Here is a 20,880-nt window from a genome sequence, read left to right on the forward strand (position 1 = left end):
TTTATAATCTGATATGACTCAGTCTTGGAAACTTACTGCAACTGTTTTGCAGTTCACTTGGTATCACATGACTCACTTCAATGGTTTAAACCCTGTCTAGTAGTGATCAAAGTTCATTTGGTTAGGGGTTTTTTTGGTGTGTGGATGACTTTTTCCACTTTGTTGTGGATTGATTGTCTTTCAGAATACTCAGTGCAGTCCTTCTTCTTATTCTTTTGAATCTCAGAAAGTGGTAGGGTTGTCTGCACAAGTCAACCTCCAATCACGCACACGGGGAAAAATTTTTAACTTGAATTAATATGCATGGAAGCACTTTTAACTGTAAAGCATCATATAAATATAAGGATTTATTACTAATTCTGTTACCCCTACATCTTAAAATTGAGGAAGAACAACCTATTGTGTCTCTTTAAAATCAACTGTAAAAATCAACTCGAACGTTTGCAAATTACTAGTATTCTATAATGTGCTGAAAGAAAGCAAACCCATAGAGAACACGTTTGTGTCCTTTGTCCATATGGACACCAGCCCAGATGATCAAATTTTCTTAGCACAGATTTCTTTATTATTTATTAAGAAATTATATTTAAAGACTACAAATCTCTAAATCTATGACACTTATCTGTTTTACAAAAGAAACTTCTGTCTTAACCTTTAGTGGTTTAGCTAATGAAGTAGATTAACAAAAAAAATTTTTAATGTATCCTTAATGATTATGAAGTCCTTTGGGGCTTCAGAATATTCATCCCTGTACATTCTCCCAGCTTTAAAATTTTTATGTGAAATAGCTGTAATACTTTTTAATACTCTTTTTTAGTGTTTGAATTTTTACTATCATGCAGTTAGAAACTCTGCTGTTTCCTGTCAAAACCTACGTTCATCAGACTATGAACATGACAGTTTCCTGTTTTCTTATTAACTATACTGCATTTTGTGCTTTATCCTTTGTAAGTTGTATAATATCTTAGCTCATCACTTTCCTTTTCTAGTTACTAAATGCTTTCTTGGGTCATTATTTAATATATGCAGAGAAATCCCAAAAATCTAATCTCTGTGTTGATAGTGAGAGGTTAAGATTTTGTTAACTTTTTAAGTTGTGGTGAGTATATCAGATGTCCTAAGTATTATTTAAATAAATTCTACATGTTTTTACTCTTTTTACTCTGTCTTTTAATGCATAACATGATGAAGCAGTCCTCATCAGGTAAGAAACAGTACATTATTTGGGTCTAGTATATTACCACTCCCTTCTGTCTGCTTCTTAATATTCTCATTCAACATTTAAAGAGATGGGATGAATAATCAGTACCTGAGGGCTTTTTTCAAGAATCCTGCCATCAGTATGAAAGTATCCTTTTCAGTATACTTCATCAACATTTCTTATGTGCCTACTCTTGTCTAGTCAGAATGCTAAGTTCTAGGATACAAAAATGATTAAGAAACAGTCCTCACCATAGGGGCTAACAGAAGAGATAGAATATATGTACAGCAACCAGTTATTCCATATTTTTTTCAAACAGTGCTGATTTTAAACATTTAATTCCAGTGTTAAATCATATAATTAAATAATTTGTAAAAACATATATAAATCATATAATTTGGAAAAAACTTATCTACAGATAATACACTCATATATATGTTTGTATATGTGTCCATCAATAATTAAAGTATGGAAATATTTATGCCTATTATTAAAAATGTAAAAATAAAGATTTATAAAAATGCTAATATTTTAAAATATTAATATCAAAATAATACTGGAAAACAAAAAGGAAATAAAGGAAACAGTTTTAATTTTTTTTTATTTTGTCATTGGATTCTTTGGGGGTTTGGTTCTGGTGAGTGTAACTACTTTATTATCAAAATGGTCAAGCTACAAATAAATTTGGAAGCCTATTTGAAAGGTTTTATTCATGACCTTATTCTTGGAATGTACCTAAACAAATAATTGCAACTAAGAAACTCAATATGCACTGTGGGAGATGTTTGTTTTTAGAGTTATACTCCACCCCCTCTTGTTCCCTAGAGATTTTGAGGCAGTTTGCATGAATACATATGATACAAAAATAACCAAATATTAGGTTAATAAAACCAAATGAAATTGCTGATACTTTCTTTCTTTGCTGTACTGTACTTTCACTTACAAAAATGGCTATACCAGATGGTTCAATCTAATAGTTAAAAGAATTAGTTCTAAGGCAAAAGCAGTAAAATCAGAGTTAATACTAGTATACAAAAAATGCATACAGTATCGAAGTAGGCCACATATTTGGTAGCCAAAGCAAAGCAGGGAATGTGATATATTGAAGATTCATTGAAGATTCACCATAGATTCATGATTCTATGATGTCTACTAAGACACAACCAAACCAGTTATTCTTTTCCTGTTTCTTTACTTCGAAATAAATTTCTTTTATGAGTCGACATATGGGACAGGAAAATGTGCTGAACAGGAAAGTGTTAGGCTAATGACTTAACATCTAAGTAAGAGCAATTTTGTAATGGACTAGAACAGTGGAGTCCAAGTACATAACTTAGTGATCATCTGGTTAGATCCAAAGGTAAAATTTAGAAGGTAAAATTTAGAAACAATAATGGAAGAATGAATGGCAATTGCATGTCTTCCCAGCAATCTTCCATAGGTATTATTTCTTAGGCTTTTATTTAATAGACATTTTTATTTAAGTATAAGATATATACAGAAAAATGCACAAATCGTTAAGTGTCTAGCTTGATGAATTATCACAAAAATGGACGTACCCATTTAACTACCACCCAGGTGAAGAACTAGAACATTGCCAGCATTTGAGAAGTCTCCTCATCATTCCTCCCACTTTCTACCCGCTCTCATCTCCTTACTGTCCTGAATTCTAACATCACAAATTAGGTCTGCCTGGTTTTTAACGTTATACTAATGAAATCATACAGAATGAATTATTTTGTGTTGGCTTTCTTTTGCCCCACACATGGGATTTATCCATGTTGTTCCATGTAGCAGCAGTCTGTTCATTCATTTTTGTTACTGTATAGTATCTCACTGTACGAATATACCGTAATTTGTTCATTCATTCTACTGTTTGTTTGAGTTATTTCCATTTGGGATTATTCTGGATAAAATTGCTATAAACCATGTTATAAATGTTTATTAATGTATTATCCTTATTTCTGTTGTTCATATACTTAGGAATGGGATTTCTGGGTGACTGTTATTTATTGTTCAAGCCAGGACAATTTTGAGAATGAAAATAGAATGCTATTAATAATTATTCTATGACAACAGATATAAGCCAGGACTGTACCAAGCAAACTATAATGTATGGTTATTCTAGGTATAGGGTATGTAGATGTTTAGTAAATACTGCCAAACCATTTTCAAAAGTGCTTTTACCAATTCACACTTCTACCACTAGTTTACAAGAGTTACTATTCCACATTTTCGCAAACTTGATTGGATAGCTTAAAATTCAAAGTTATATTTTCTAATAAGAACGTGGAATGAAGTTATACAGTATGGTCAATTAAGGGACCATTAATTTGCTTTGACTACCAACCTGGCAGAAGGTAAGGCAAAAACTCTCTTGCAAAAATGAAGGAGCTTATGTTACAACACTTTGAAAAATGCTTTGGCAATATCTACTAGAGCTTAACACACATATTCTCTATGACCCAGTGGTTACACTCCTGGGTATATACTCCAGAGAAATGAGTGCTTATATCTACCAAAAAACATATTTAAGAATGTTCATAGCAGCATTATATGTAATTGGCTAGAGACAGCCCAAGTGGCCATTACCATAGAATGGATAAATAATGATATATTTACATAATGGAATACTACACTGCTCTAAAAAAAAAAGTCAACTGCTGATATACATGCCAACGTGGATGAATCTCACAGACATAATGTTGAGTAACAGGAGCCAGACGCAAATGAGTACATGCCATATGATTCTTTAAGTCCAAGAATAGGCAAAACTATTCTATGGTGATAGATATCAGAATATCTATCTGATATTCAAAACATGGCTACTTTTGAGGGAATGTAGGGTAATCCCTGGGAGAAGAGAGGACACAAGGGAGCCTCCTGGGGTGCTGGAAGTGGTCTATATCTTGATCTGGGTGGTAGTTACATGGGTATATTCATAAGTAAAAATTCATCAACTTGTACACTTAAAATCTGTGTGCTTTACTGTGTTTTATCTTACTTTTTAAAAAACGTGAGCCTAAACATTGTCTTGAAACAGACAAACTCTCCAAATTTCTCAAGGAGTTTTGACATTATAGCATTGTGGTCATAGAAAAAAACCACAGAACATCTAATTTTTTTAATTGATAGACTTTATTTTGGGGAATAGTCTTAGGTTAACAGAAAAATTGAGCAGAAAATTTAGAGAGATACCCCCTCAATGCCTTCCCTCAATTTCCCCTGTTATTAACATCTTGTGTTAGCCTCGTACATAAGTTACAATTGATGAGCCAATATTGATATGTTATTAACTAGAGTCTGTATTTACATTAGAGTTCACTCTCTGTGGGTTTTTACAAATGTATAACACGTATCTACCATTACAGTATATACAGAATAGCTGCGCTGCCTGACAGTGCCGTGCTCCACCTGTTTATTCCTCCTCCTCTCTCTTTGAACCTCTGGCAACCACTGGTCTACTTACTGTCTCCATAATTTTGCCTTTTCTAGAATGTCGTATACTTGGAATCATACAGTATGTAGGCTTTTCAGATTGACTTCTTTGACTTAACAAATACATACTTAATATTCTTCCGTCTCACTTCCCCTAATCTCAACACCCCTAGCAGCCTAATATTAAACTGCTTAACAGTTCTTCAGACCTACCATGCTCTCTCTTGCCTCTATCCTTTGAGCACATGCTTCATCTCTCTACTGAGACTTTTCATATCTGTGACACCATGTGATACTTTGTAACCAGCAAGGATAATTGTACAGACTTAATCATTGGGAGAGAAACCAGGACCCTACTCAAATACCTGGCAAGGGCCCCACTCCTAAGAAAGTTTTATTGCGCGCGCGCGCGTGTGTGTGTGTGTGTTTTCTCAAGCTCCTAGTTTCCCTAGAGATGGTCTTTGAAACCTGTCTACAACTAGAGCACAATTACGGTAAAACTTTTCTGCTGTTCTGATGAGAGAGCCTAGATCCAAAAGAAGCAGTAGACTGAGGGTAATAGTAGCAATGTGTGATGAGCTAATCATGGGAAATGTTTTTTAAAATATTGGCTGCAGTACCTAATCATTTTTAATACATGAAATTCCAATCATAAAATTTTTAAAATTATACTGCAAAAATCAGCCTAAAATTACTAATCTAGACAAGAAACATCAAAATGTGTTAGAGGCATTTTATCAGCATGCTACTATCACCAGCACAGATTCTGAGTTGACTCATATCTTATTGTAACAAAATGCCTCCTCACGTCCCCCGACAAACACACACACACTCACCCATCTGTGTCTCTCTCATATGACTGTTGAGTTGTTGTATTAAGAAGTAGTTTTTCTATCAAGGTCTGTAAGCTAGAATTATACTCCTAAGAGTAGACATGTTGTCCTTTAAAAGATATAGTTCATCACCTGGATATGAAGCTGATCTTCAGAATAAAATTTGAGCTTGAAGACTGACATTTGATAGGAGGAAGAGAAGAGAAGACTGACTCTGTCTTATACATGCACGTGTTCTCTCACTTGGGTATAGACTGAGACGTTGACGTGTCTAAAATTGGATGGTGTTCCTCGGTGGTGAATCCCATGAAACACTTACCCATGGGGGCCTAGACTTGAGACTAGACGGTGAAGGTGTCTGTAAACCCCAAAGAATAAGTCATGTCTTAAAATATTTAGTAGCTTCATGGTTCTTTGCGTTTTGATTTGCTTTTTTCCCCTTACTTGGTTGTGTGTCCACATTCAGGCCATTGTATTATAAAAATATCACGGTGACCACTGTGATGATGGCAGTGATAAATTAACAAGAAATCCTTAAGTCCAAATTGATTCACCCTTATGAAGTTTTCTTAACATGATCCTAACATAGTAAAGCCTTAAATATAATCCATTTAGAGCGATGTTTCTCAAAATGTGATGTGGATCCCTCTCTTCAGAATCACCTAGTGTACTTGTTAAGAATACAGATTCCTGAGCCCCACTTGCTGAATCCAGATGTCTGAGAGTAGGGCCCAGGAACCTATATATTTTTGAAATAATAATCCCAGGTGGTTCTTATACATAATATAATTTATTAATTATCAATCTAGATAATTAGAAAGTCAGAAGGGTGCTCTTAACGTGACCAACATCCTCACAGAAGTAAGGACTCCAGAGTGGCTCACTGAGTTGAAGAGCCAGTGGGATCATCTCTTCTGGTAGTTGTGGTTCTTTTAGCGGATATTGTTTGGAAAATGGCAAATCTGATTAATACCTAAAGTAAGTTATTTTTAAATGTTATTGAAACTAGAAGGTATTCATTAGAAGGGAACATTTATAGCACAATAAGCTTGTTTTTACTTATTCTACATACTCATGTTTGGGGATAAAATAATATGAAGGACAGATTTAGATCATGGATTGTATTTTTCTAAAAGATCTTCTAGTTTTTTAAGGTATTAAAATCCTTTTTCATTTGCTTCCAAATAGTCCAGGGTTGGAGGGATAGGGTGTTATATTGAAACAAAAGTGGCCATAATTTGATGATTGTTACAGCTAGATGATGACAACATGGGAGTCCCCTAAATTATTCCCTGTATTTTAAAAAATATTCCATAATAAAAAATCGTAAACCTTTTATTTTCCAATTGGCAAAAATGAAAAAAAAAAAAAAAAAGTATGAGGTTGTAGGGAAACCCAAACTTTTCAGGCAGTGTTTTGAGGATGTAAATTCCTACCACCTGTCTGGAAGGCAGCTTAAACTTAGAAATCGAGGTCCTTAAGAATGTTGGAACTTTGCACTATATTTTGTGCTTCTGGCTATATGTCTTAAAGAAATAATCAGGCAACTCTGCAGAGCCATGTGTTCAAAGATGTTCATGGCAGTGCTGTTTATAACAGTGAGGCAATGGAAGTCTAAATTTCCCAACAAGAGGATTGGTTAAGCAGGTCATGATACATTCCTAAGTGAGATACCATGCAGCCATTTAAAGATTATGACACTGAGAAATGTGTATGATATGTTGTTAAGTGGAAAAGCAGGTTATAAAACAATATATGTAGTGGCCAATCCATTTTTGAAAAGTACATAAGGTTAGAAAAATCATCTTGAAAGATATATTAAAATGTTAATGGGATTATCTCAGGATTGTGTATTGCGGAATTGCTTTATCTTCCAAATTGCTTATGTAGTATGTACATGATAAAACTAGAATTATATTGAAGGTAGTTTTTTGACAGTTTTTTATGCCTTTAAGCTCTCTGTGAATATGCCCACACAAAAAGAAGTACAAGAAATCATTGATAATTTTGTGACAATATTTGTTTACGATTTAGCATCAGTCTTTGATATTGATCAGTAATTGGACAGGCTGCTTCTAAAACAAAAAGAAAATTGGAAGACTGGCTGGTCTATACAACCTTGACCTAATACAATTAAATTAAAAATTAGAGTTGATAACACCAAATTCTTAGTACTGGGTACTTCAGGGAATAGGACTGAGGAAGCAGGAAGGACTTCCCAGTTTTAACTTCATCCCTTTTTTATTATTGAATTTTAGATGGAGCATATATTTTGTCTGAAATGTTTTTAATTTTTAAAAGTTTTTACAGGGGCCGGCCCTGTGGCATAGGGGTTAAGTGCGTGCACTCCACTGCTGGTGGCCCGGGTTCAGATCCCTGGCACGCACTGATGCACCTCTTGTCAGGCCATGCTGTGGCGGCGTCCCACATAAAGTGGAGGAAGATGGGCACGGATGTTAGCTCAGGGCCAGTCTTGCTTGGCAAAAAAAAAAAAAGAGGAGGATTGGCATGGATGTTAGCTCAGGGCTGGTCTTCCTCACCAAAAAAAAAAAAGTTTTAACAGTTATGCACATCATTTGAAGAGTCAAAGACTAATTAAAGATTTTTTATTTATTTATTTTTCCCCCAAAGCCCCAGCAGATAGTTGTCTGTCATAGCTGCACATCCTTCTAGTTGCCGTATGTGGGACGCGGCCCCAGCATGGCCAGAGGAGCGGTGTGTCAGTGCGCACCCGGGATCCGAACCCGGGCCGCCGGCAGCACAGTGCGCGCACTTAACCGCCAAGCCACGGGGCCGGCCCATCAAAGACTAATTAAAAGGCCTTTTCAAAAAGGCGGTCTTAGACTTGGCTCTTGCTGTTCCTTGGAGGCCACTATTTTCAACTCTTAACTGCTAATTCTTGATTTTTCAGTTTTAGGCTTAATCCCTTGGCTTCTTTATGTGGAGAAGGATTTATCTCTTTTTCATTCTCCTCACCCTCACCATGAACACATGAACTTTTCCTCCCTCCATCCTACTGATATAATGATTTTGGTTACATTGGTATTCAAGATCTACATCATTAGTTTATATTTACATCTTTAGGTCTGTATAAATGCCATTCACAGTGGAACATCAAGCACACAGGCGCTTAAGTATGCAGCTTCTCAGGCCTCTTCTCTGGAGTGGAGACTGAAGACAGGCCTGGGAAGTCTTATTCTTAACAAGTTTCCAAGATGGTCTTATCAGGAAAGTTTGGAAAACAGTGTCTTTTCGGGGGGTTGTTTGTCTTTCTGGCTCTAGTTTATTTTAAACAGCTTTATTGAGATAATAATTTACATATCATAAAGTTCATCTATTTTAAGTATAAAATACAGTGACTTTTAGTGTATTTACAGAATCATGCAACCATAACCACAGTCTAATTTTGGAATATTTCTATCACCCCAGAAAGAAACCTCATGTCCATTTTCAGTCACTCCCTTTCTCCTCCGCTCTCCCCTAGTCCTAGGCAGCCACCAGTCTACTTTCTGTCTCTATAGACTTGCCTATTCCATTCTATAAATGGAATCATGCAATATGTTGTCTTTTGAACTGGCTTCTTTGACTTAGCTTAATGTTTTTGAGGTTCATCCATGTATCAGTACTTCATTCCTTTTTATTACCAGATAGCATTCAACTGTGTGGAAACAATGTCCTAGTGTGATTATTTTACCTGCATGCATTTACTTGAATAATTGTCTTAGTTTTTTCGTTTTCTTGGTGTGTTTGCTTATGTGTAACTCTCCTTTAATACCATGTAAATCTCCTGTTATGTGTTAATCTCTTCTGTTCAAACAATTCAGGTGTACTGTTAATTTCACCTTCTTGAAGTCTTTCCTCTGACTTGCTCCAGTCTACTTCCGTGAGGACTGATGCCTCTAGGCCTCCCGCACAGCTGTCATCTCGGGAGCTTTTTTTGTCATTCTAGGGATTCTTTTTGCCTCACTTTTGTATTGGACTTCCTTTTTCCTGGATCAAAAACAAAAGGATGTCTCTTTCTTTCTTGATATACTTCATTTTGGTGGAGCATATCACTTACCTTTCTGGAAAAAAAAAAATTCACGGGAGATAAATCAGAAAAAGGTTTTAGCTGATTCTGGTTCTCCTAATTGACCCAAAAGAAGTTTTATTTTTGGTTTTTTTTTTTAACAAAAAAAACAAGCAGCTTTTAACTCATATTTTAGCCTTACACTTAATTGATAGTTTGAGTGGGTATAAAAATTTTTTTAAGATAATTATAATTTTTTTAAATGTAAGTTAGAAATTATTTTTTCTCAGAATTCTGAAGGCACTGCTCTCTTGTCTTTATAGTTGAGAAGTCTGATACCATTCTGATTCTTAATCTTTTATATAAAGCATGTTTTTCTTTCAGCTAGATGCTTTATCTTTCCTTTTCCCATTGTCCTGAGATTTCATTGTGACGTATCATGGTGTAGGCCTGCTTTTATCCATTGTCCTGGACACTTGCTAGGCTTTTTCAGTCTCAAAGCTCACGTCTTTCAGGTTAGAGAAATTTATGTCTAATACCTCTTTTTTAGAGTGTCCTGTTCCTTTTACATAAATGCAGTGTCTTCAGAGGGAATAAATGATTTTTTTTTTTAATTTTCTTCTCCTCAGATAGTCTGTTTCCTCCTAGTTGCCTTTTTTCTGACTTCTCTTAGATACTTTCCTCAGATGTTTGGTAATATTTGACTCTCTGCCTAAACTTTAAGACTGGAGAACTTAAAAAGCTGACAGGAAGTTGTGAATGCCTGGGTAGGGCTCACTGACTGTGACCGTCATTGTAGGGTACTATAGCTGAGACCCTTCTTTGGGGAATCCCAAGATTCCCCAGAGAACAATTCTTTTACTTAAAATTCTGGAGAGTCCTGGTTACCTCTGTTTCCATGGTGAATCTCAAAAGTGCTTCGAGGCACATTCAGTGACTTTAAAACCTGTGTCTAATTTCACCTGGAAAAATAATACTTTTTTTTTCTTTTACATGATAGGAATATAAACTGGCATTTCACAATTAAAGTTTTTGTTGTCGTTGTTGTTGTTGTTAGTGTCATGAAGATATTCCTATAGTATTTAACCAAAAATTAGAAAAGACAATCGGCCTCAAAAGGGTGTGCTAAAGTATACGCATGTCCTTTTCAGGACAGTCAGTAGCTTTTGTCAGATTCCTGATCCTGTGATTGACCCAAAAGAGATGTCAGGCAAAACCAAACAAACAAAACATTGCCTAGCGTAATGGTCCTTACCCTGGGATGTGCATCAAAATTATTCAGCTTTTTTGAATATATATATTCCTAGACCCTACCCTTATACCAGGAGAAAGCTTCAGGAAAAGACATTTAAACAGACTGCCCCTGTTTCTACCACCAGATGGTGGAGTTGGCCCAGAACAGTTTGGTTGTAGTACTGAAACATGGTGTCTATTTGTATATACCAGACACACACAGGCAGATGTTCACAGGTCAGAAGCACTTTTGTCCTGAGTAATTGAGAGTTCTAGTTCAGGTAAATCACCCCCTTTCTGACTCAGCCCCATTTGGTTTGAACAGAGGATCTACCATGGTGCTTCTCAAACTGAGTATATAAAACTCTCCTGAGAAGCTTGTAAAAAATGTAGATTCTGGGGCCGGCCCAGTTGCATAGCAGTTGGGTTCGCGCACTCCGCGTTTGTGGCCTGGGGTTCGCAGGTTTGGATCCCGGGCATGGACCCACACACTGCTTATCAAGCCATGCTGTGGCAGTGTCCCATATAAAGTAGAGGAAGATAGGCATGGATGTTAGCCCAGGGCCAATCTTCCTCAGCAAAAAAGAGGAAGATTGGCAACAGATGTTAGCTCAGGGCTAATCTTCCTTAAAAAAAAAAAAAAAGATTCTAGGGTTTCACTCTCAGGATTTTGATTCCTTAGATCTGGGGAGCAATTCTACATTTTTAGTAGGCATCCTTGGTTATCCTGATGCACATGATCAGTGGACCATATTTTGAGATATGCTAATCTGAGTTACTACTGATAATATCCCTGAAAGTTTTTGTTGGGGGGTTAGGTTGAGAAGGTTAATTGTCTGCTTTTTGTTGTAGTTTAAATATAATTAGCTCCTAAAACTCTAATAGTAAGGATAAGCAGTATAGCTCTTAGATCCAGGCAACCAAGACTTTGCACTTTAGAGGGCCCAGCTCTGGTCTTCTTCCAGACAAACCCCTCTTCACAGGATGAGGAGTCCCAGAAGACATCCCCACCTGAAGTGCAGCCCCTTCTAGACCACATTCTGAGTATCAGTACCCTGGAATTCTTTGCCCAAATGTCCACATTCAGGGCCTGCACAGGCCTCTTCCCTCTCAGAATCAGTGCGCACACTCCTAGGTCCAGGGAATAACTAAGGGATAGCTTCAGTTTTACCAGATAGTCCCTTACCTTCACCTTTTTCTTCTTTCCAGCAGAAAATTCCTCTATGCCTTTGTTATTCTATATTAGCAGTTCTCAGATAAAGAAGCATTAATTGCATCTCCTTCGACATTGAGGAAATGACTCCTCAACCTATAGTTAGTTTTATGTAATATTTGAGGTCACTGATTACATCTGATATGAGGCTGCAGTGTTTTAATTACAATAAATTTTGTTAGAACAAAGGAAAGCTACAGCTTTCCAAACAATTGGGAAGTTGTGGTTCCTCTGCCATACTCCTTTATAACAGCCAGGAAGAAGGAAGACACGTGTTCCATGTTATTTCTTCAAAAGGGTCTGGGGAAAAGAGAGAAAGGAAGAGATTAACTGACTTAAGTTAACACTTGGAGCTATAAATCATGTGTTGCAATATGGCGATAGGATGTTGCATCAGAATGTGGCAGTTGTAGTAATGCAGTGGGTATCACAACCATGGGGAGGTGTCTGTGGTGCTCTGTGCCCTTTCCCTAAAGATCCAATTCCACATTTATGTCCCTTCTGCTCTGCCAAGGAGGAAGGCGTTATTTAAGTTACATTGTACCTCACTGTAATTTTGTTCTCTTGGCCTAGGGCACAGGAATTTCTTTATGGGTAAAGGTTTGCCCGAGGCAGACATCATTGTACTGAGTCCCAGCATCCCTCTTGTTTCCCGTTGTCTCATACCAGCAGGGAAGTGCTAAGGTTTCTTCACTTCTTCTTGGAAATCTGTAGGAAAAGCTGGGAGGTGTTATGGCAAAGTAATGTCTTTACTCTCAGAACCGTTAGTTTTGAAAGTGTACGTAATATTTCCTGAATATTTCACATTGCGTTAATCTCAAGATTTGAAGATAGTAAGTGACCAGGAATTTGTCCCTGAGAAACAAAATTGAAGGTTGATAGTAATAAGGGTAGGATGCATGGAGTCTATTTCAGCAAAATTCTTAACAGTCAAGGTAGATTTTGGTAGTTAACTTTTTTATTGTTGTTTTGGATTTTTTTTAAACTCTGCTTTATTCTAGGAGAAAAATCATGGTGTATGGGAGAAATTAAACAAGTGACAATATCAAAATTAAAATTTTATATTTAAAACGTAAACTCTTGAGGACAGGGTTGATGTCTTAATTATATGGTAATGGAGCTGGTGGCATCTGTGGTGGAGGGTTTGGGGATTTGAGGGGACTTCGGCAAAGAAGCAGCAGATGATAAAAAGGAATCACCTTTAATCCTGATAAAATTGGTTTCAGAGAATGTGGTTTAGATGTGCGACAACAATGGATTTCTCAGTACTGAATTCTGGAATTAGTCAGACTTGCCCACCCAGTAATAGTTAGCATTTGATCTCCACAGCCCTTCCCACATGAGGATCTGGCCCTGTAAAACTCCGAGAGAGAGAAACAGAACCTGGTTCTCAAAGATGGACACAGAGGGATAAGAGCTGAGCAATACATGTCATTCCTCTCCCCTATTCTCTGGTGAGAGAGGTCCTTCCTTCTCCCTGGGAAGGAGTAGAGAGAGAACGCAAAAATGTTATACACTACTGGTATTCCCCCTATGCAGAAGGAAATATCGTTAGTGGGAAGGAGCATTCGTACCGTGAGTGATAGTGGTTGGTGGTCTTTAGGATGTTGTAACAGGATGGAGACTCATAGCAAATTTTAATGATTTGTAGATCATTTTCATCATTCACAGAATTATGGGGACATGCTCTTAAGACAGTGAGTGTGATGGTTCAGAGTATGGTCAAGTCCATATCTTCTAGAGCTGCACGCTGAAATATTTACAGGTGAACTGATAGGATGTCTGAGATTTACCTCAAAATAATCCAGGGACCGGAGAAGTGTAATGTAACAAGGTTGTCCGTGATGTGTTAGTTGCTGAAATTAGGTGATGGGTACATGGGGTTCATTATCTCTAGTATAGTGAAGGTTCAGTTTAAATTTAAACTGTGTCCTCAGCACGTTACTCTACCTTAGTCTCTGTTTCGTAATCTCTAAAATGAGGATAATAAAATCTACCACATAGGACTGTTGTGATGATTCAATTAAAGTAACAAGTTGTATGTCTATGTCCATTATATACATAACACATAGAAGTCACTCAAAACTTGGTAGTTACTATTACATCTATAAATGGAAAAAGATCAAGGTATCTCCTTCCTTAAACATGAAATGTTTGCTTCCTTAGGGTGATGTGTGTGTTTCCCCCAATTGAGTATATTAACCTGGATTTTGTTTTGACAGCTCAGGTCCCTAAAAGGCCAGAGGGGCTTCTCAGGCCAATCCTCTTTTGATGGAATCCACATTGTCAACCATTTAATAGGAGATGACGAATCATTCCATTCCTCTGATGAAGATTTTATAGATAATCCCTTACGGGAAAGTGGTGTTGGTTTTCCTTTGCACAGAAAATCTGGCCCAATGTCTTTGGACTGCGCTGTGGCAGATGGTAGTGAAAGCGAAACAGAAGACAGTGTGCTGGAGACCAGAGAGAGGAATCGAGTGGCTCAAAAGGAGCGGCCCCCAAGAAGAAGAGAGTCGTACTCAACCACTGTCTGACCATCACTGTGACCTAGACTGTGGATTTTTTTAAGGGATCAGTTATCATATGATTAAGGGTTTTTGGAACATATCTGTTTCATATGTACATATATACATATATATTTTATCTTATCTGCCTTTTTATCTTTGCCAAATCTTCACCACTGACTTACCATTGCCATAAAATAGACTGGAATATGGTTAATGGGAAAAATAAGGTTCTAACAGTGTTACTGAATATTAATGTTTCTTGTTTAGAATATGCAATTATATCTATATGTGGGAACCATTTTGAAGTATGGAAAATAGAATTTTCTTCAGACAAAACTGCTCTTGTGCAATATTTTATGCTCAGTGAACAAATTGTATATTTATGTTGTTCAGTTTGTTTTCAGGGCAGCTGTCTACAAACATTTGACCAGACATACGTCTGATTTATCTTGTATTTTTATGTTTGGGGGATTTTTTTTTTCAATTAAAATTATAGTCATGTGCTGCATAACGACATTTCGGTCAACAACAGACGGCATATACAATGGTGGTCCCATGAGATCAGTACCTTACAACCTAGATGTGTAGTAGGCTATACCATCTAGGTTTGTATAAGTAAGTTGTATGATGTTCTCACAACAACAAAATCGCCTGACTACACATTTCTTAGAACGTATCCCCATCGTTAAGCAATGCATGACTGTACTGCTTTATTAGTGGGCCGCTGAAAGTTCCCAAACACAAAGCCTTTTTTCCATATAATTTTATAAATACAAATTAATGGTTATCTGTCTTGAGAGTTTTAAGTTTTTTTTAATTTCTAATTTTTATGTGCATATGATGCTTCCATGTGTTGCCTACCAGTCAGAGTAGTAGATTAACTACAAATATATTTTTTGTACATATTTGTAAATCTACATCAGCCAACATTGAACATTATTTTATATGGAGAATGTACATGTTGCAAAATGACTGCCTTCAGCATTCTAACAAGACTTCTATAAATAATAGGTTAAAAGAAAATTGAAAATAAAACCAAACACTAATATTTTAATAGCTTTAGTATTTTGCTTAGCATTCAACACTAGCAGATTCATAACTTAACTGATGCTTGGTCAAAAACACTATTGGTAAAATCTTTTACTTCATGTGTAACTAATAAATTTTTCGTGAGGTTATAGCACGTATTATATTACCTAGTGCTAATATTCTATGTAATATAATTTAAGCAATGGACTGAGGTCCAAGATACACAACAGTTGTATCTGCAAATAATCTATGAACATTATCTTCAGATTCTCTAGTTACTAATCTATAGATAAAGCCATAAGAATTCTTTCCTACCAATTCTTCCTTTTTTATCATCTAGACTTTTTTCCCTAGAAAACTGAATGCCTGTCATTAATAAATTGGAAGAAACACCCAAATTACACTTATACTATGGAAAGACGACAAGAATGTGTTGACTGGATGCTTTCCACTCATATTTTCATCAGCAGCCTATGAAAAAAAATAGCCTTTGAGGATAAGAGGAAGGTAGAATTCAGTATATAAGGAGGTACAATTTTGCACAATATGTTGCATGCAGAAAAAAATTTGTGTGACAGAATGGGGTAGAAGAGACAAAAATAGTTTTCTGTCTAATAACCAAGAGTTAAGCCTGGTGGTACGTCATGGACTAGGCTTTTCCAGCAAGCCCTTTGTAGCTATTTGCTTGAGAAACAGGATTGAAAACGTGCCTGCTGTGTCCATAGCACCAGGCTAATTTCTAGTGGTGAAGTGATTTACCTGTGGTCACAAGTTAGCAAGTAGAAGAGCCAAGATTTTAATCCAGATCTCGCTGACACTGAAGCATTTGAAAAGGTTCAGCTAATGAATTTCTCAATTCTCTGCTTTTCTGACAGTTCACGTAATTTAAATAATTTGATTTAAATGTTTCCTTTTTTATATGTATATCTAAGTATAGATATATGAGTATCAACACTCATAAGCTCTACACAACTTGTGAGCATAGATACTACTCAGAATTGTCTGGTGCTTTTGGGATTCTCTTTTGGGGTTCATTACTGGTTGATGCCAAAGTGAAATGAGATGATTCATGGCCACGTGATTGCTTTGACCCCCACATCAAGAAATCTGAATGATCTGGACCAGGAATCAGCAGCTACAGCCCATGAGCCAATTCCAGCCAGCTGCCTGTTCTTACATGACCCATAAGCTGAGTGGTTTTTACGTTTTTAAATAGTTGAGGAAAAAATCAAAAGAATAGTATTTTTGCGTCACTTGAAAATCATATGAAATTCAAATTTCACTGCTGATAAATAAAGTTTTATTGGAGCATGCCCATGCTTATCCATTTACTTATTGTCTTTCGCTGCTTTTGTGCTATAGTGGCAGAGTTGAGTAGCCTAAAATATCTACTGTCTGGTCCTTCAGAGAAGAAGTTTGCTGACCATTGATTTAGATACTCTCAAATGTAGGTTTACTTCTTCAGTTTATCCCAGTAGAAGGTCGAACCATTTGCTTTTACTATTGAGCTGATGGTTTGGAAACCCAAAATTTCCTGGTAGTTTTTTTTTATAATTTTATTTATTTATTTTTCCACCAAAGCCCCAGTAGATAGTTGTATGTCATAGCTGCACATCCTTCTAGTTGCTGTATGTGGGACGTGGCCTCAGCATGGCCGGAGAAGCGGTGCATCAGTGCGCCCCCGGGATCCGAACCCGGGCCGCCAGCAGCGGAGCACACGCACTTAACCGCTAAGACACGGGGCCGGCCCTCCTGGTAGATCTTATACTCAGAACTATTCAAAATGGAAACTGTGCCAGCTATTTTATATCGTGGAGTCTTTGATGCCATAGACAAATTTGGACGGATATCTGTACCTTTGGAAGTGGAGAAAGAAAGGAAAGAATTCCACAATCCTAGCACTGTTCTTTAAAGCATGCATCACTGACCTGTAGAGTGTGCTTCGTTGAATCAGTGTTATAATTTGACTTTAAAAGTAGGAACATCTTTCTAGAATCATGTTTAAATTCTAAACTTTGAAAGGTATTCTCAGAGAATTTCCTGAGTATTGTTTCTGGTTAGAAATTTGGTGTTAAAAGAATCATGGTAAGTAAATCTTAATTTGTTGATACTCTTGTAATTTGGACAATGAAAAACTAGAAACAACAATCTTCTCATTCAAGATCAAGATCTCAAATACTCCTTAGAAGCATTTAAAATCTCCCTGGGCTTTAGAATGCAATAGGATATTATGTTGTGATTTAACTCCATTCAAATTAAGACTTTGAGGCATTGGACAATGTTCTCTTGATAGATTTTATTTAATGTCTGGTATTTTTGTGTCATTTAAATGTTATTCAGTTAAACACTTAGAGTTGAGGAATATTCGAGGGGGCAGAGAGAGTGAATGAAATAAATTAAAAACTCACAATAAAAAAAAAACTTACTCCCGTGGGATAGTTACCTGCCTGATGTCATTGCCATCCTGGGTTGAAATGCTGAGAGTAGAGGCTACAAGTGATGTGAATAAAATGGAAATTGCATTGAAGTGATGAAACAGAGACCTTTTAGATCAAGAAAATATTTTAACAGCCTTTTAAAAAATTAGTGGTAAATTTTTTCTTCCTGGAAAAAGAAGTCAAAGACATAACTTTACACAATTTCTACCCTTTTTATTGATAGATATCAGGCACTCAATGTTTGATGACTAATTGAGACATCAGGTCCCAACTAACTGGCCGTCTGTGTTGGAAAGATAAAAGCTTTTCTTAGCTCTGAACATGAGGCAGCTTGTTACTCTCCAGATAGTGCCTTTGATTGAAAACAAGGTCTAGGCTTTTTTAAGTATTTTATTTCTGACATAAGAAATGATTTGGTTCCTCATTCTCCTTATCGTTCACAGGATGCACTATAATTTTCAGATTTAAAGTAAAATAAGTATGTGAATTGTGTTTTGGTAAAGCCTTTTCATGGCCAGCTTGATTATTGTCTAGTACCAGACATCAACAGCTAACATTTCATGAAATCAATGATTTACTTTATTAAAACAATGAGCTTTAGCCTGAAAGTTATTGCTGCTCTATTATTAACAAAATAGTAAGTTTTTTAAATTAATTTTCATTCATTCTACTGAAATTAAAATTTCTGGTTAGAAGTGGAGTGGATGATATTTATAATCCAAGTTTTTACATCACATTCATTGATCTACCTATCCCTTCTTTTCACTCCAAAGAAGAGATGATAGAATAATACATTAGATATACTATAGAGATGCAAAATTATAATGTATTTCATTTTACTGTTGGAATTTCTTATTGTAACATTGTATGATAACCTGAAATGTTTACTTGTGCCTTTGCTTTAAACAATTAAAGTTTTTCATTTTATAAGAATTTCTGTTTCCTTCAACTATTCAACTTAAAAGGGGAGAGGCATCAAAACACTATTAAGAAATGATTGGCCTAACATCAGATGTTCATTAGTGAGGTTTGTGCTCTATGGGTACAGGGACCATATCCACCTGGTCCACCCATGTGTAATTAGTGTCCAACAGAGAGCCTGGTACATGATATTTTTCAATTTAATGAAAGGCCAGTTATCTAGACTTGTTATTTGCTTCAGGAACATGCTAATTTTAAAAAAAATATTAATGGCAATACTTTCATCTTAGATTGTATTTTAGGTTATTAAATTAATTAGCAACTAATTCAATAATATATTCAAATACATATAATTTGAATATACATATTGAGGCTATTATAAAAAAGTATGCCTTCTGCATCTTTATCACAATGTTAATATCATTTAGTTCAGAAGCAGTAGTTCACTATATATTCTGTTTTATTCCCAAAATTATTTAAGGCACTTTATAAAGGTGTATGAAATATGACAAGCTAGTTATAATCCAAGATTTCTCTGCCTTAGCGTTATTGACATTTGGGGCCAAATTGTTGCAGATGGCTGTCCTGTACATTGAAGGATGTTTGGCAGCATCCCTGGCCTCTACCCACCAGATGCCAGCAGCATCTCCTCCTTTAGTTGTGGCAACCCAAAATGTCTCCAGTCATTGTCGTATGTCCCCAAGAGGAAGAACTGAGAGTGAAAATTGCCCCCAATTGAGAATCTCTGGTATAAATTTAGAAGTGGGTCAAAAAACAAAGGGCCACTAGGACTAAAACTAAAAATATATACACCTATTGAAGATGGAACACAAACTTGTTTCTAGTAGTCAGTGAGAAGAGTAAAACCTGAATCAATGAGGTGCCACTTATTAGAATGGCCATTTAAAAAAAAAAAAAACGGAAAATAAGTGTTGGTAAGGATATGGAAAAATGGGAACCCTTTTGCTTTGCTGCTGGGAATGTAAAACGGTGCAGCCATTGTGGGACAGTTTTGACCGTTCCTAAAAAAAGCTAAACATAGAATTACCATATGATGTAGCAATTTCGCTTCTAGATATATACGGTCACGCGTTAACAACGGGGATGTGTACTGAGAAATGCATCGTGAGGCGATTTCATCCTTGTGCGAACATCGTAGTATGTACTTATACAAACCTCGATGGTATAGCCTACTACACACCTAGGCTGTATAGTACTAATCTTATGGGAACACCATCATATATGTGGTCCATTGTTGACCAAAACGTTACGTAGCACGTGACTAAGAAGAAAGCAGGGACTCAGATATTTGTACCCCAATGTTCATAATAGCATAATTCACAATAACCAAAAAGTGGAAACAACAAATGACCATCAACAGGTGAATGGGTAAATAAAATGTCATATATAAAATCGAATATTATTCAACAATAAAAAGGAATGAAATTCTGATACATGCTACAATGTGGATGAACCTTGAAAACTTGCTGAGTGAAATAACCCAGACACATAGTATGGTTCCACTGATATGAAGTACCTAGAGTAGCAAATTCATAGGCAGAAATAGAACAGACATTACCGGAGTGTTAGGGAGTGTTAAGGGAAGGGGAATTATTTTTTAATGGATACAGAGCTTCTGTTTAGGACGATGAAAAAGTTCTGGAAATGGATAATGGTGATGGTGGCACAACACTGAATGTATTTAATGCCACTGAATTTTACACTTAAAAATGGTGAAAATGTTAAAAATTAGGCCTGTTAAAAACAAGAGTCAGCTTATAAATATGTTCAAATAAAGATATATAGAAGGAAGAAAAAAACCAAAACCTGAAGAAATTTATAGTGCCCATGAAATAAAAAACAGTTTTTTTAGGTATGAAATTCTGGTAGCAGACTGGAACTCAAGCTTTGTGTTTTTGAAACCAGGACAAGTCACAGAAGAACCTTACAGCCTCCTTGCTGCTCCTTGTACACCAGACTCCCACCCAGGGCCTGGCCCTTCCTGTTATGGTCTTCTGCCACGTTCCCACATGGCTGGCTCCCTGCCTTCTCCTG

At 36.3% G+C, this 20,880-nt stretch overlaps 1 protein-coding gene across 9 annotated transcripts in view; it reads left to right on the plus strand.

The window, feature by feature from the left end:
• EVI5 (ecotropic viral integration site 5) overlaps positions 1–20,880 on the plus strand; it is a 241,607-nt gene that overhangs the window by 214,519 nt on the left and 6,208 nt on the right. For 8 of the 9 annotated variants that reach the window (XM_087447458.1, XM_087447460.1, XM_087447471.1 and 5 more), the window contains one exon: positions 14,150–16,797. The exons of the other annotated variant lie outside the window; for it this stretch is intronic. In XM_087447458.1, the coding sequence (XP_087303584.1) occupies positions 14,150–14,464 (315 nt within the window). In that variant the 3' untranslated portion in view covers positions 14,465–16,797. Of the gene's footprint in view, positions 1–14,149; positions 16,798–20,880 lie in introns of those variants that run through there. 9 annotated transcript variants of the gene reach the window in all.

This window comes from Ceratotherium simum, chromosome 2, assembly GCF_057802395.1.
Source record: "Ceratotherium simum simum isolate JZ-2026a chromosome 2, ASM5780239v1, whole genome shotgun sequence".
NCBI classification, from domain to species: Eukaryota; Metazoa; Chordata; class Mammalia; order Perissodactyla; family Rhinocerotidae; genus Ceratotherium; species Ceratotherium simum.